The sequence below is a fragment of the Bos grunniens genome, chromosome 16 (genome assembly GCF_055505025.1).
Source record: "Bos grunniens cultivar Pamir isolate PY7600 chromosome 16, Bosgru_T2T1.0, whole genome shotgun sequence".
In the NCBI taxonomy this organism is placed as follows: domain Eukaryota; kingdom Metazoa; phylum Chordata; class Mammalia; order Artiodactyla; family Bovidae; genus Bos; species Bos grunniens.
The window spans coordinates 27,039,093-27,052,895 of NC_141180.1; the positions used below are offsets into that span (position 1 = coordinate 27,039,093).

A 13,803-nucleotide genomic window follows, 5' to 3' on the forward strand; every position below is an offset into this window, starting at 1 on the left:
TAGACAGCATATTAAAAAGCAGAGATATTACTTTGCTGACAAAGGTCTATCCAGTCAAAGCTATGGTTTTTCCAGTAGTCATGTATGGATGTGAGAGTTGGACTATAAAGAAAGCTGAGCACTGAAGAATTGATGCTTTTGAACTGTAGTGTTGGAGAAGACGCTTGAGTCCCTTGACTGTAAGGAGATCAAATCAGTCAATCCTAAAGGAAATCAGTCCTGAATATGAATATTAATTGGAAGGACTGATGCTGAAGCTGAAACTCCAATACTTTGGCCACCTGATTCAAAGAGCCAACTCACTGGAAAAGACCCTGATGCTGGGAAAGAGTGAGGGCAGAAGGGGAGGACAGAGGATGAGATGGTTGGATGGCATCACCGACTCGATGGCCATAAGTTTGAGCAAGCTCCGAGAGGTGGTGATGGACAGGGAAGCCTGGAGTGCTGCAGTCCATGGGGTCACAGGGTTGGACACGACTGAGTGACTGAACTGAAATGAATGCAATGACACCAATAAAATGCATGAACGTGATGGGGAAGTAAGTTCAGATTACCCTATCTACAGTTTTCTCTTTATGTTTCCAACCCCTGCACTCTCCAGGGTCTCTTCCTCTCCTTATTTCAGGTGTCAGTGCCTATCTGAGAGCCCCAGGACAAGACTTCACCTGGGAGATTGTTAGAAATTCAGAATTTCCCCAGGAAGCTTTACAACATTCTAAAAGTGATTGACTGGGTCACGGGTGTTTGAGAAGGGCTGCCCGGGGCTCTGTTTACTAAATATTCTTGGGGTTTCTGCCTTAGGAATTCCCTGAGGGTCTGATTACAATCTCCCCATATGATTCTTACGACAAAGTAAATTTGGAATCTAGGGGTTCACCTTCTCCTTAGGATCCGAAAAAAAAAAACCAATTTTCACCCCAGGATGGAGCTTTGGGGCATTCATCTTCTGGCTCTTTTTGTTGAATGGAACTTATGGCATTTGGGAGTGGACCACCTTTCCAACGCCTACCCTTAAGAGAAAAATATTTAATTCCAAGAGTTCGAAAGGAAATAAAACAAATTCTCTTCTTGTTGCTAACATCCAGTACCTGAGATCAGAACCAGTAAAATGGGGATTAGGGGGTCAAGGTCCGGGATTAGAAGGGACGAGCCCCAGCTGAAAGTGCCCACAGGTTGGTGACCTGGTGGGTCCTTTTGACACCCTTGGGCTGTGGCGCCCCACCGACTGAATGCGCGGGTGGGCCCGCGCCCCGCAGCGCTGAAACCGAAGTAGGGAGAGGTTGGATTGAGCGCTCAGCATTTTCCCCCGCAACTGCCGAATCCCACGAGCCTGCCAAGCTCCCAGCCAGCTCTCTAGGGATGCACCCCCGACCCCCTACGCCAGCCAGAGCCCGCCCGCTCCCAGCCCCCAGACAAGGGCGCAATTTACCAGTGGGAACCGCCTCTGGCCCACCGACAGCAGGAGGACGGCCGCATTTTTTTTTTAATGCCATCAAATTCAATATTTACAAGAACAATCCCATGTTTGGTGCTAAAATGACTGGCCACACAGGAAACAGTTTACTTCTTATAAGAAGAAAAACCCAAGCTTGTGCCTTACTCTTAAAAAGAGAGAGAGAGAATAATAAATACAGTTTAAAAATTACCCCCCAAAATCGCTTATTGCATGCGCCCCCTTTCCCTCTTGTCGAGGAACAAATAGAAGCCAACTTTGCCGGGACCCATCGGCGGGTCCTAGCAGCCCCCGCAGCTGTGGCCTTGTAACTTTAAACCTGGCCTGAGGTCATCGTTTTCGCGCTGGCCAAACACAGGCAGGGGGCGGTCCTAGCGAACCCGAGACTGGGACCACCTTAGCGCGCGGACTCACCCCGCCCTCGCCCTCGTCTGAGAGATAAATGCTGACTCCGATCCGAAAGTTCCCAACTGCAAAGTTTGCTTCTCCGGCAGCTGTTGCGAGCTAAGTAACTTGGGGATTCCCTCCCTCGCTGGGACTCCGTTTTCCAGGCCCCACGTCTCGCGCGCTCCATCAAGGGAAGGCCCCTGGCTACGGAGCTTTTTCATCTTTCCCCAGCCCAGAAACTAGCTGCTCGACCCCCCCACCCCAAAGAACAAGTCAGCTAAGAAAAATGTGGAAGGTGCCAGTTCTGTTCTTCATTTTGGGAAGTGCATCGTTCTGGGTCTTGGCAGAAGGAGGTAAGGCCAGCGGGCGGAGCTCCCCGAGCAGCTAACTGGTGGGGACGAGCGAGCCGGGACTTGCGGGTTGCCGGGGCCTGGAATGTGAGGTTGCCCGGGGGAGCAGTGTGCGCGCCGGGGTCTGGAGGCCCCGGGAGAAGGAGAGACGGCGGCTTAGCCGGTGCCAGGTCCCAGGCAAAGAGCTGAGCGGGGTGCCAGGGAAAGACCCCGAGTCCACAGGTAGCAGGTGGGGAGCAGAGGGTCCCTCGGGGGCGACCCACCTCCTGCCAACCCTTCCTGGCTCCCGAGAGACAGAAGGCTAGCAGCCAGGCGCCTTCCACTGGCGGTGATGGGATTTTCTCAGGGCTGTGTATTGGAGACATGCTCATGGCCTCAGAAGTACTGGCCCCTTAAAACTGTGAGGGTTGGGGATGAGGGTGGGATATCCCTGTGCAGCGACGGCCTCCCTCTGGGGGCTGCCAGTCTTTAAGACAGCACTTTGGACACACTCAGGGCCCGGTCAGGGGGGATTCGTTATCCTCTGTGGAGAGGGTAGTGTGTGGGCGTAAGAACTGAACTGGAGGGTCCTGAGTGCATGAGGGAGTGGCCCATTATTAACGCTGATGTTTAAGTTCCTTTGGGGCCACGTGTGGAACTTGGCCAACAGTGTCAATGACCGCGTGTTGGTGACTCCTTAGACCTTCACTTCTCTAGAGCTGAGAATGAGGACACTGCTTGCCCATCACTCTCATTATCTTCTCCTTCTTCCCTCTTCTTACGTCTCCTCCTCTTGCCCCTTGCTGCTGTGTTGGTAGCCTCCAGTCACATTGGTCAGTGTTTTCTTTTTCTTGGGTTTTTATTTTGATCTGTTTCCACTGTAGAATATAAGCTCCTGTGGACACAGCTGTGTCTTCACCTTATCTCCAGGGCCAAACAATATCCGGCCCTTAGTAGTTGCTCACTGAATGTTGGTTGAAGGCATTGTAAGCTAACTAGGGATCTTTGCAGTTGAAGCTTGAGGAAATGAAACTCTTTTACATTTTGCAAATTGAGGATGGAGGTAGCCCCGGAGCCAGAGGAATCCTGCTTGAAGGGAGGGGCTCGAAGGAGGCCTCCACACAAAGACAATAATACCAGCTCCAGCCAGTGAGTGATTCAGGGTGTGTTTCCCTGTGTGCGCTGCTTGGAGACTGAGGTGCTCTCTGTGCTGTGCATGTGTGCTCAGTTGTGTCCAACTGTTCTGTCAGCCCATGGACTGTAGCCCAGCAGGCTCCTCTGTCCGTGGGATTTCCCAGGCAAGAATACTGGAGCAGGTTGCCATTTCCTCCTCAGGGGATCTTCCGGACCCAGGGATTGAACCCGAGTCTCCTGTATCTCCTGCAATGGCAGGCGGGTTCTTTACCCCTGTGCCATCTGGGTGGGAAGCCCTCTTTTTGCTGGGTGGTGAGCTATTCATGGTGGTCCTGTCTTTGGAACTTCTCTCTCCAGAGCAACATACATGGCTCTGCATTTCAGTTACATTTCATTTTTGGCCAGACTGCAAATGACACCATTTTGTGCTCAGCAGGGCAAGATGTGGGAGGCCCCCAAATTGAGCCTCGTCCCAGCTCTGCTCAGGAAAGAGGGCCACTGGGTGGCATCCTCTCCCCTCCCCTAGCCTCCCCACCCCCCGCCGACTCCCCTGCAACCCCCTTGCCCCAGGGAAGAGTTTAGCTGTAATTATCTTTAAGCCAATTCTGAATATCAAAGGTACTCCTAAAAAGAAGTAATAATTTAAAAAAAAATAGTTGTGGCTGAAAAACCAGCCACTTCTGGTAATAGCAACTCAATTGGGAAAGACTGAAGCACCCTGGCCCTGTCCCCGGGGGCTGTGTGTCAATGCAGAGTTACTGGGCTGCTGGCTAAGAGTTGAGGCCCAGGAGGGGTTTTGTCTGAGGATAATGAGCGAGGCAACTTGAATATGGATGAATAACTTCTTTGAGCTGAGCCATTGTGGGCTCTTGTCGGGGAGTTGAGCTAGGGGTAATTATGGTGATGAATTTTATTATCCTTCTCTTAGGAGTCTACTCCCTACTGGGCTTCCCTCTTCTAAAATTATAATCTGGTTCAGTAGTACAATCTGGTCCTCTGGGTTGAGATGTCCTCTGGGTCTCATGAGATATTAGTGGATTTAAAGGAGCTCAGTGGTCCACACATCTGGCATTTTCCTCCACTGTCAGGCCCCACCTTCACTCTGAACTTTCATCCAAGACACGTACACAGGTCGCTCCGTAAGATCGTTTATTTTGTGAAATTCTGCAGGCTGCTGCTTGCTGAAAACTCACATGTGCTTTTTCCCGGACCAGTCCACCCAGGATTAATCATGCGATGAACACATTTCCCTGTGCTTTCCCCAAAACTCTTGCCAGTTTCGGAGGCTTGGAAATCTTCACGAGTTGCTAAGAGTTTTGTTGCACTTAAGGTATCTCAGGTCTGTTAGAGCCTTCTCGAGGGAGGCTCTGATGACACTGGCATGTGAGATCCAAGATAGCATTTAATATATGAAAGCACGTTTCTAAAAAGTATCCTCGCTTGAGAAGGCTAAACTGGGACATGGCAAGAGGGAGGAACCCAGGCTGATCAGAGGTACACAGCGGCCTGCCCCCGCTTCCTCTGGCCTTTGAAGTGAGTAACCAGTGAGTAAGTCTATACTGAGAATTACAAGGACCCCCAACCTTGGCATGAAGGTGGATGGTGTGACCGAGCAGGAGGGACACCACCTCTCTCCAATGCCCATCCCCCACCACATGCCAGGAATGTCATGGTTCCCTCATTAAATCATCATGCATCCTTAAATTATACATTATTATCTTCAGAATATGCCAGATTCCAAAAACAGGCCTAACTCCAAACCTCAAGCTTTTTTTTTTTTAACCTGCATTACACATTGAGGGGGGAAAAAAAGGTTGAACTTGAAATTAAAGGTTAACCTTGCTTTAAACTCCTTAAACATGAAAACAAAAAATTTTCAAGGTATATAAAGTTCTTTACATTTGATACTTACCGTAATATTCCTTCTAGAATGAAAATGTCACGGTACATTAAAATAGGATTTGTTCATGCTTTCCCCAAATAGAAACTCAGCATCTCCTGATATGCTGGATATGAAATTCTAAGCACTTTTGAGGAAGGCACACCTAACGTAAAGCATTGCACTTGAGTCCTTACCAGCAAAACGATGAACGTGTGCTTTAAATTCCACTGGCTTATCTGAATATTTGTCATATTTCTGGCTTCCAAGAACAGGCGTGCCAGGTTACAGCTTGTGGAAATATTATGGGGGAGGATGTTGAGAGAGGAGAGGCTCATATAGCTGGCAGTACCTTTGTGAGACTTGAAGAAGTTAAATCAACTCCTGTAAGGCTCTCTAAGGACCCTCCCACTCCTTGGGTATTCCAAAGAAATACTCAGTGAGAGTGTTTTGTTGGAAGAGAATCAAATGAGTGGGGTCATCGGGTGGGCTACAGAGATAAATCTTGGGATTCCCACAGGGGTGAGCAAAAGAGATAAAACACCTTTAAAAAAAATTAAGTATTTCTTTTTGGCTGCGCTGGGTCCATTGCTGGACCCTAATTGCTGGACTATGCTTTTCTCTAGTTGAGGCAAGCCAAGGGCTACCCTCTAGTCACGGTGCACAGGCTCCTCACTGCAGTGGCTTCTCTTGTTGCGGACACGGGCTGTAAGGTGAGCAGGCTCAGTGTTGCAGTCCCCGTGCTCAACAGTTGTGGTGCACGGGCTTAGTTGCTCTGCGGCATGTGGGACCTTCCCAGATCAGGGATTGAACCCATGTCTTCTGCATTAGCAAGCTGATTCATTACCACTGAGCCACCAGGAAAGCCCTAAAAGCACCTTTTGATTGGAGTTCTGAATCCTTTCCCTACTGATTTCCTAAAACCTTGGGGGAAAGGGAAGTGATGGGGCATTTTATCTGAGGGTTATGAGATGGAGCCAGGTTAGGGAGCAACTGGAATTCTGCCACCTTCATCCAAGGCAGGAAACTGAGGTGACTGTTTTCCTTCCCTCGAGACTCACCCCAGTGCCCACCAGCCCGCCTGCTCCTGGCGGCCAGTCCAGGGCAAGCGTTCCCTGGAGCTTCAATGGGTGGGGACGGATGGGTTTTCCCGATTTTTCACCTGGCCCAGTGCCTTTGCCTCAGGAACTGCTCGGAGGAGATGGGTTTACTCCTCTGAGGGAAATTTGTAGATCTGGCCACTTCATATACCTACTTGTCTGAGGAGCTGCACACTGAAATTGTCAGGGCAACACTAAATTTTATATGGGGGCGGGGAACCCCACAAAACACAAAAACAACAAATTTAGCAATAGGATAATCACCCTTCCGGAAGGTGACCTCTGTCCAGAGGGTCAGTGTTCCAGATAGTAAAGAGAATGTCACTGAGCCCTGGGGGAATGGAAATGATTGTCACTGTTACATTTGTAGCAGATAGGGAAGGGCCTCTAGAAGATGCGTCAACATTACTAATGAGAGTATTTCCGTAATTTATCACGCTGTCTTCATCTGGGTGTTGAAACACGACTTACTTAAGCAAAATTGTGATCCAGTGAATGGTATCCTGCCTGGAGGAGTTTGTCTGCCTAGAATCTAGACAGGGAGGGGAAAGGAGTAAGGACTAGATGATGTGAAACTTGTCCTGCCTGAGGAATGCGTTTAGTTAAATATTGACTGAGTAACTTCTTTGTGAGTCAGGCAAGGTAAACGGTATCCTTGCTAACGGCTACTGTAAGGTGTCCTGTCTGGTGGCTGAAGGGTTCTGGTCTCAGTCCAAGTGCCCCTAGAACTGTTCTGTCACAGTCTGGAGATGTATTCCCCCTACGTGCCCTTAGTCTGTGTGCAACAGACAGCATTTCAGGTATTTCACTCTTGAGAAGGGCATGCCTGGGATAACAAATGTGGGCAGAGACCACTGAAGAACTATTTCCCTTTGTCAATAAGCTATTTGAATTCCTGGACTCATAAGAGCGTGGCTAGGGAGATCAGTCCTGGGTGTTCATTGGAAGGACTGATGCTGAAGTTGAAACTCCAATACTTTGGCCACCTCACGCGAAGAGTTGACTCATTGGAAAAAACCCTGATGCTGGGAGGGATTGGGGGCAGGAGAAGAAGGGGACAACAGAGGATGAGATGGCTGGATGGCATCGCTGACTCAATGGGCATGAGTTTGAGTAAACTTTGGGAGTTGGTGATGGACAGGGAGGCCTGGTGTGCTGTGATTCATGGGGTCGCAAAGAGTCAGACACGACTGAGCAACTGAACTGAACTGAGGGAGAAAGGATTTCATGTGATCTAGATCACCCTATAATAAGATTAAATTTCTGAATCTGTGTAACTAAAGGAACTAGATTCTGGATGTGCAGTGTTCACAGCATTAACTGTATATTAGCATTGGAATGTGAAACTGTTAGTTGCTCAGTCACGTCTGGCTCTTTGTGACCCCATGGACTGGAGCCCACTAAGCTCCTCTGTCCATGGGATATCCCAGGCAAAACTACTGGAATGGGTAGCCATTCCCTTCTCCAGGGGAATCTTTCCAACCCAGAGATCAAACTCAAGAGATCAAACCCTGCATTGCAGGCAGATTCTTTACCATCTGAGCCATCAGGGAAGCCCAGTAAATGGATGTTATTGTTGTTCAGTTGCCCAGTTGTGTCTGACTCTTTGCGACCCCATGGACTGTAGCACACCAGGCCTCCCTGTCCCTCAACATCTCAGGAGTTTGCCCAAGTCCGTATTCATTGCATTGGTGATACTGTCCAGCCATCTCATCCCCTGATAGCCTTTCCTCCTTCTACCCTCGATCTTTCCCAGCATCCAGGGACTTTTCCAATGAGTCAGCTGTTTGCATCAGATGAACAAAATACTGGAGCTTCAGCTTCAGCATCAGTCCTTCCAGTGAGTACTCAGGGTTGATATTCCTTAAGATTGACTGGTTTGATGTCCTTGCTGTCCAAGGGACTATCAGGAGTCTTCTCCAGCACACAGTTCGAAGACATCAGTTCCTTGGTGTTCTGCCTTCTTTACTGACCAGTTCTCAACCCTATGTGACCACTGGGAAGACTATAGCCTGACTATACAGATCTTTGTTGGCAGAGTAGCATCTCTGCTTTTCAACACACCATCTAGGTTGGTCATCGCTTTCCTGCCCAAAAGTAACCGTCTTCTGATTTCATGGCTGCAGTCACCGTCTGCAGTGATTTTGGAGCCCAAGAAGAGGAATCTGTCACTACTTCCCTGCTTCTATTTCGTATGCAATAATGGGGCCAGATGCCATGATCTTAGTTTTGTTTTGTTTTATAATATATTTAGTCTTAAGCCTGCTCTTTCATTCTCCTCCTTCACCCTCATCAAGAAGCTCTTTAGTTCCTCCTCACTTTGTGCCATTAGAGTGGTATTATCTGCATATCTGAGGTTGTTGATGTTCCTCCCTCCTCTCTTAATTCCAGCTTGTAACTCATCCAGCCCAGCATTTCTCATGATGTGTTCAGCGTATAGGTTAAACAAACAGGGTGACAGCAGACAGCCCTACTTCTTTCTCAATCTTGAACCAATCAGTTGTTCCATACAGGGTTCTAACTGTATGGAACTATATAATATATAATATAATGTTATTATAATATAATAACATTGTGTGTGTGTGTGTGTGTGTGTGTGTGTGTGTGTGTGTGTGTGTGTCCTGTGCTCAGTTGTGTCCCACTCTTTGGGACTCCATGGACTATAGTCTGCCAGGCTTCTCTGTTCATGGAATTTTCCAGGCAAGAATATTGGTGTGGGTTGCCATTTCCTCCTCCAGGGGTTCTTCCTGACCCAGGGATCACACCCGCTTCTTTTGAGTCTCATGCTTGCCAGTCAGATTCTTTATCACTGCCTCACCTAGGAAGTGAGTGCTTAGTGTCAAGCACTTTGCAAGCCCTACTTGATTAATCCATCCAACATAACTTGAAGATAGGAACTATTTGTATTTTATAGATAGGTAAAGAGGCTCAGAAAGATTCAGTAACTTACACACAGAGCCAGAGCTAGTAAATGACAGTGGTGAGACTTGACTCCAGGCAGTCCAACCCCAGAACCCATATCACTAAACATTCAGCACAACAGCCAGCTATTCTTAGATTGAGGCTGCCAAGGACTCTCAGAGTTGTCAGCCAGTTGATTTCTTCAAGCAACTTTGACAGCATAACATCACAGTTATTTGCTAGACACATAATTCAGATTGAAGAACTAGACCTATATTGGGGTACCTAGTTAAAGGACATAATCCCTGTCCCCGTAAGAGTTTATAGAGCACATATCTTAATAAGAACTTTAAGAGTTAGAAAGGAGTCATACATGGGATTACGGTTCACACAGGGAAGCAAGGCAGATGTCTGTGGCATATACAGATAAGAACAGAAAAAGTGGTGTAAAATGGCATGTCCTGTGTGACACACAGCATTACCAGATGCAGGTTTGGAGATGAGATTCTTGTGGGCCTTGGGAACTGGAAAAACCCTTCGGGGGAGGATGGGACTTGATCTTGGTGGTGAAAAATGGTGGGGTTGGTTGGACAGGGTGGTAGGGAAGGGCATTCTAGGCAGGAAGGAATGCTCAAGCAAATGCACAGAAATTAGAACAATCTGGAGTTTGTGTGGGAAAAGGTATGGGCGTCCAGGGCAGGGAAAAGCCATGGAGGCTGGCTGGAGTCAAGGGTGTCGAGTTGGGGAATTGCAGGAAATCTGTTGAGAGAAGGCTGAATCCAAGGTGAGTGTGAGCTAAACCTTTTCCTGTAATATAGTCAAATGGGAGCAGAGTGGGCCATGAATAGTGGCTGTCGGGGGGAAATGTAATGATAAGGGCACCACATGGGATTGAATCTAGTTTATGGGGGACTAGTCTGGGGGGAAGGGGAGAATCAGGAGGTAGAGAGACTAAGTGTAATGACAACACACGGGAGAATGAGATCAGATTTGGGGGAATGAGAGCCAGCAAGACTTACAGCACAGTATTTCCAGGCTTCTTTTTTCGTTTGTTTTTTGGGCTTTGCTGGGGCTCCCTTGCTGCACACAGGCTTTCTCTAATTGTGTCGAGCGGGGGCGACTCCTTGTCGCAGTGCACAGGCTTCTCATTGCGGGATCTTCCCGGACCAGGGATCAAACCTATGTCTCCCGCACTGGTAGGCGGATTCTTATTCTCTGCCACCAAGGATCCTCCAGGTTTCTTATTATTCTTTCCTCATTTCCCGATTTCTTATTCACATCTTATAACATTCATCACTATATTAAAATTTTTATTGATATGTAATTCTCATGTTGTAAAATTAACCCCTTTAGAATAGACAGTCCAGTGGGTTTTAGTATATTCAGAGTTGTGCAGCCATCACCACTGTCAGTTTTAGAATATTTTTATCACCCCTTCCTCCAAAACCCCAAACCATTAGCAGTTGTCCCCATATCCCCCCATCTCCCCCAGCAACCACTAATCTGCTTTCTGTCTTTATGAGTTTGCTTATTTTAGATATTTCATATAAATGTCATCATATAGTACACGGTGCTTTGTGTCTGGTTTCTTTTACTTAGCATGGTGTTTTCAAGGTTCATGCATTTGTAGCATGAGTCTGAATTTCATTCCTTTTTGTAGCTGAATAATACTCCATGGTGTGGCTAATACTGCATTTTTCTTATCTGTTCATCCATGGATGGACATTTGGGTTGTTTCCACTTTGGGGTTATTATGAATAATGCTGCTATAAACATTCATGTACAAGTCTTTGTGTGGACATGTGTTTTCATTTCTCTCAAGGATACATCTAGGAATAGAATTGCTGGGTCATATGGTAGCTCAGGGACTTCCCTGGTAGTTCAGATGGCTGATAGCTCAACTGGTAAAGAATCCACCTGCAATGCCGGAGACCCCGGTTTGATTCCTGGGTCAGAAAGATTCCCTGGAGAACAGATAGGCTACCCACTCCAGTATTCTTGGCTGGAGAATTCCATGGACAGAGCAGCCTGACTGGCTACAGTCCATGGGGACACAAAGAGTAGGACATGACTGAGCGACTTTCACTTTTACATGGTAGCTCTAGGCTTTCCAGGTGGCTCAGTGGTAAAAGAATCCTGCAATTCGGGAAACATGGGTTCGGTCCCTGGATCTGGAAGATCCCCTGGAGGAGGAAATGGCAGCTCTAGTATTCTTGCCTGGAAAATCCCATGGACAGAGGAGCCTGACAGGCTACAGTCCAAATGGTTGCAAAGAGCCAGACACGACTGAGTGACTATGCACACACACACACGCTCTGTAGCTCTTTGTTTAACTTTTTGTTGTTGTTCAGTCGCTCAATCACGTCCGACTCTTTGCAACCCCATGAACTGCAGCACCCCAGGCTTCTCTGTCCTACACCGTCTCCCGGAACTTGCTCAAACTCGTGTCCATTGAATCGGTGATGCCATCCAACCATCTCATCCTCTGTTGTCCTCTTCTGCCTTCAATCTTTCCCAGCGTCATCTCTTCTAATGAGTCGGCTCTTCACATCAGGTGGCCAAAATATTGGAGCTTCAGCTTCAGTTTCAGTCCTTCCAATGAATATTCAGACCTGATTTCCTTTAGAATTGACTGGTTTGATCTCCTTGCTGCCAAGGGACTCCCAAGAGTCTTCTTCAGCACCACAGTTCTAAGGCATCAATTCTTCACTTATCAATTAACTTTTTGAGGAACTGCCAAACTGTTTTCTAAAGTGGTTCCATTTTACATTCCTACCAACAGTGCAAAAGTTCCAATTTCTCTATATCCTTGCCAAATCTTGTTATTTCCCATTTGGTTGAGTGGTTGGTTTGTTTTTTTAAAATTGTAGATATCCTAATGGGTATGAAGTGGTATCTAATTATAATTTTGATTTGCATGGCCCTAATGTCCAGTGACATTGTACAGCTTTTCATGTGCTTAAAGACCATTTATATATCTTCTTTGAAGAAGTATCTAATCTTGTTTTCTCATTTTAAAATTGAATAGTTATTTTTTATTGTTTAATTCTGTATGTATTAATATTTTGGGTACTAGACCTTTATCAGACTTAGGAATTGTCAGCATTCCTCCCACTCTGTGAGTTGGCTTTTCAATCTCTTGATAGCATTCACTGAAGCACAAATTTTAAAAACTGATGAAGTCCAATTTATCTATTTTTTCTTTTGTTGCCTCTACTGTTGGTGTTTTATCTAGGAAGCCATTGCCTAATCCAAGGTCACAAAGATTTACTCTTATATATTCTTCCAACAGTTGTATGGTTTTAGCTCTTACATTGAGGTCTATGATTCATTTGAAATTAATTTTAATGAAGTAATCGTGGTGTGAAATAGAGGTCCAACTCCATTCTTTTGCATGAAGAAGACTAGTTGTCCCAATACCATTTGGTTGAAAAGATGATTCTTTCCACTGAATTATCCTGATACCTTTGTCAGAATGATTGCCCATGACACATGTACCCCAATGTTCATTGCAGAACTATTTACAATAGCCAGGACATGGAAGCAACCTAGATGTCCATCGACAGATGAATGGATAAAGAAGTTGTAGTGTATATATATATATATGATGGAATATTACTCAGACAAAAAAGGAATGAATTTGAGTCAGTTCTGGTGAGGTGGATAACCCTAAATCATATTATTCAGAGTGAAATAAGTCAGAGAAAAACAAATATCATGTATTAATGCATATGCATGAGATCTAGAAAAATGATACTGATGAACCTATTTGCAGGGCAGGGATGGAGACGCAGACATAGAGAATAGACTTGTAGACACAATAGGAGAAAGAGAGGATGGGACAGATTGAGAGAGTAGCAGTGAAACGTGTAATTGCTGTATGTAAAATAGGTAGCTAGTGGGAAGTAGCTGTATAACATGGGGGCTTAACCCAATGCTCTTTGACAACCCAGAGGGTTGGGATGGGGGGTTGGTGGGGGGGAAGATCAAGAAGGTTGGGACGTAATCTATACTTATGACTGATTCACATTGTCCTATGGCAGAGGCCAACACAACATTATAAAGCAATTATCCTCCAATTAAAAATAAATTTAAACAGTCACTTTCCCAGAAATGTGTGGGTTTATTTCTGGACTCTCAATTCTATTCTATTGGCTTATACATCTATCTTTATGCCAGTACCACATGGTCCTGACTACTGTAGTAGTACTTACTCTTTGTAGTAAGTTTTGAAATTGAGAAGTGTTAGTCCTCCTCTTTATTCTTTTTCAAATCGCTCTGGCTGTTCTTATCACTGTACTTTAACTGTCTGATATATATCTCTCACTCCTTAGAGATGAGAGGAGGACCCATCTTATTCAGCACTTAAAAGAACATATGGTTGGTAAAAACATTTGGCACGAGGAAGAGGGGAAGAAACCCAGCCTTTTGGCAGGAATGACAAGAAGGCAGGTGATAGAAATCAGATTGGAGGGATGAGAGATAAGGAACCAATTTGATGAGAAAGAACAGTAAGTTATGCACTCTCTTATAGACACAGTGAGTTTGGGGTAATAGTAAGACATCTAGTCTGATGTAACTGATGGGTTCCTGGGGAGAAACTCAGCTAAAACAGCACAG

At 46.2% G+C, this 13,803-nt stretch overlaps 1 protein-coding gene across 1 annotated transcript in view; it reads left to right on the forward strand.

The window, feature by feature from the left end:
- The first annotated feature begins 1,921 nt into the window (after nucleotides 1-1,921).
- The window catches only part of PDPN (podoplanin), a 35,049-nt gene continuing 23,167 nt past the window's right edge, over nucleotides 1,922-13,803 (forward strand). The window contains exon 1 of the mRNA XM_086343787.1: nucleotides 1,922-2,193. Within this exon, the coding sequence (XP_086199913.1) occupies nucleotides 2,127-2,193 (67 nt within the window). The 5' untranslated portion in view covers nucleotides 1,922-2,126. The remainder of the gene's footprint in view (nucleotides 2,194-13,803) is intronic.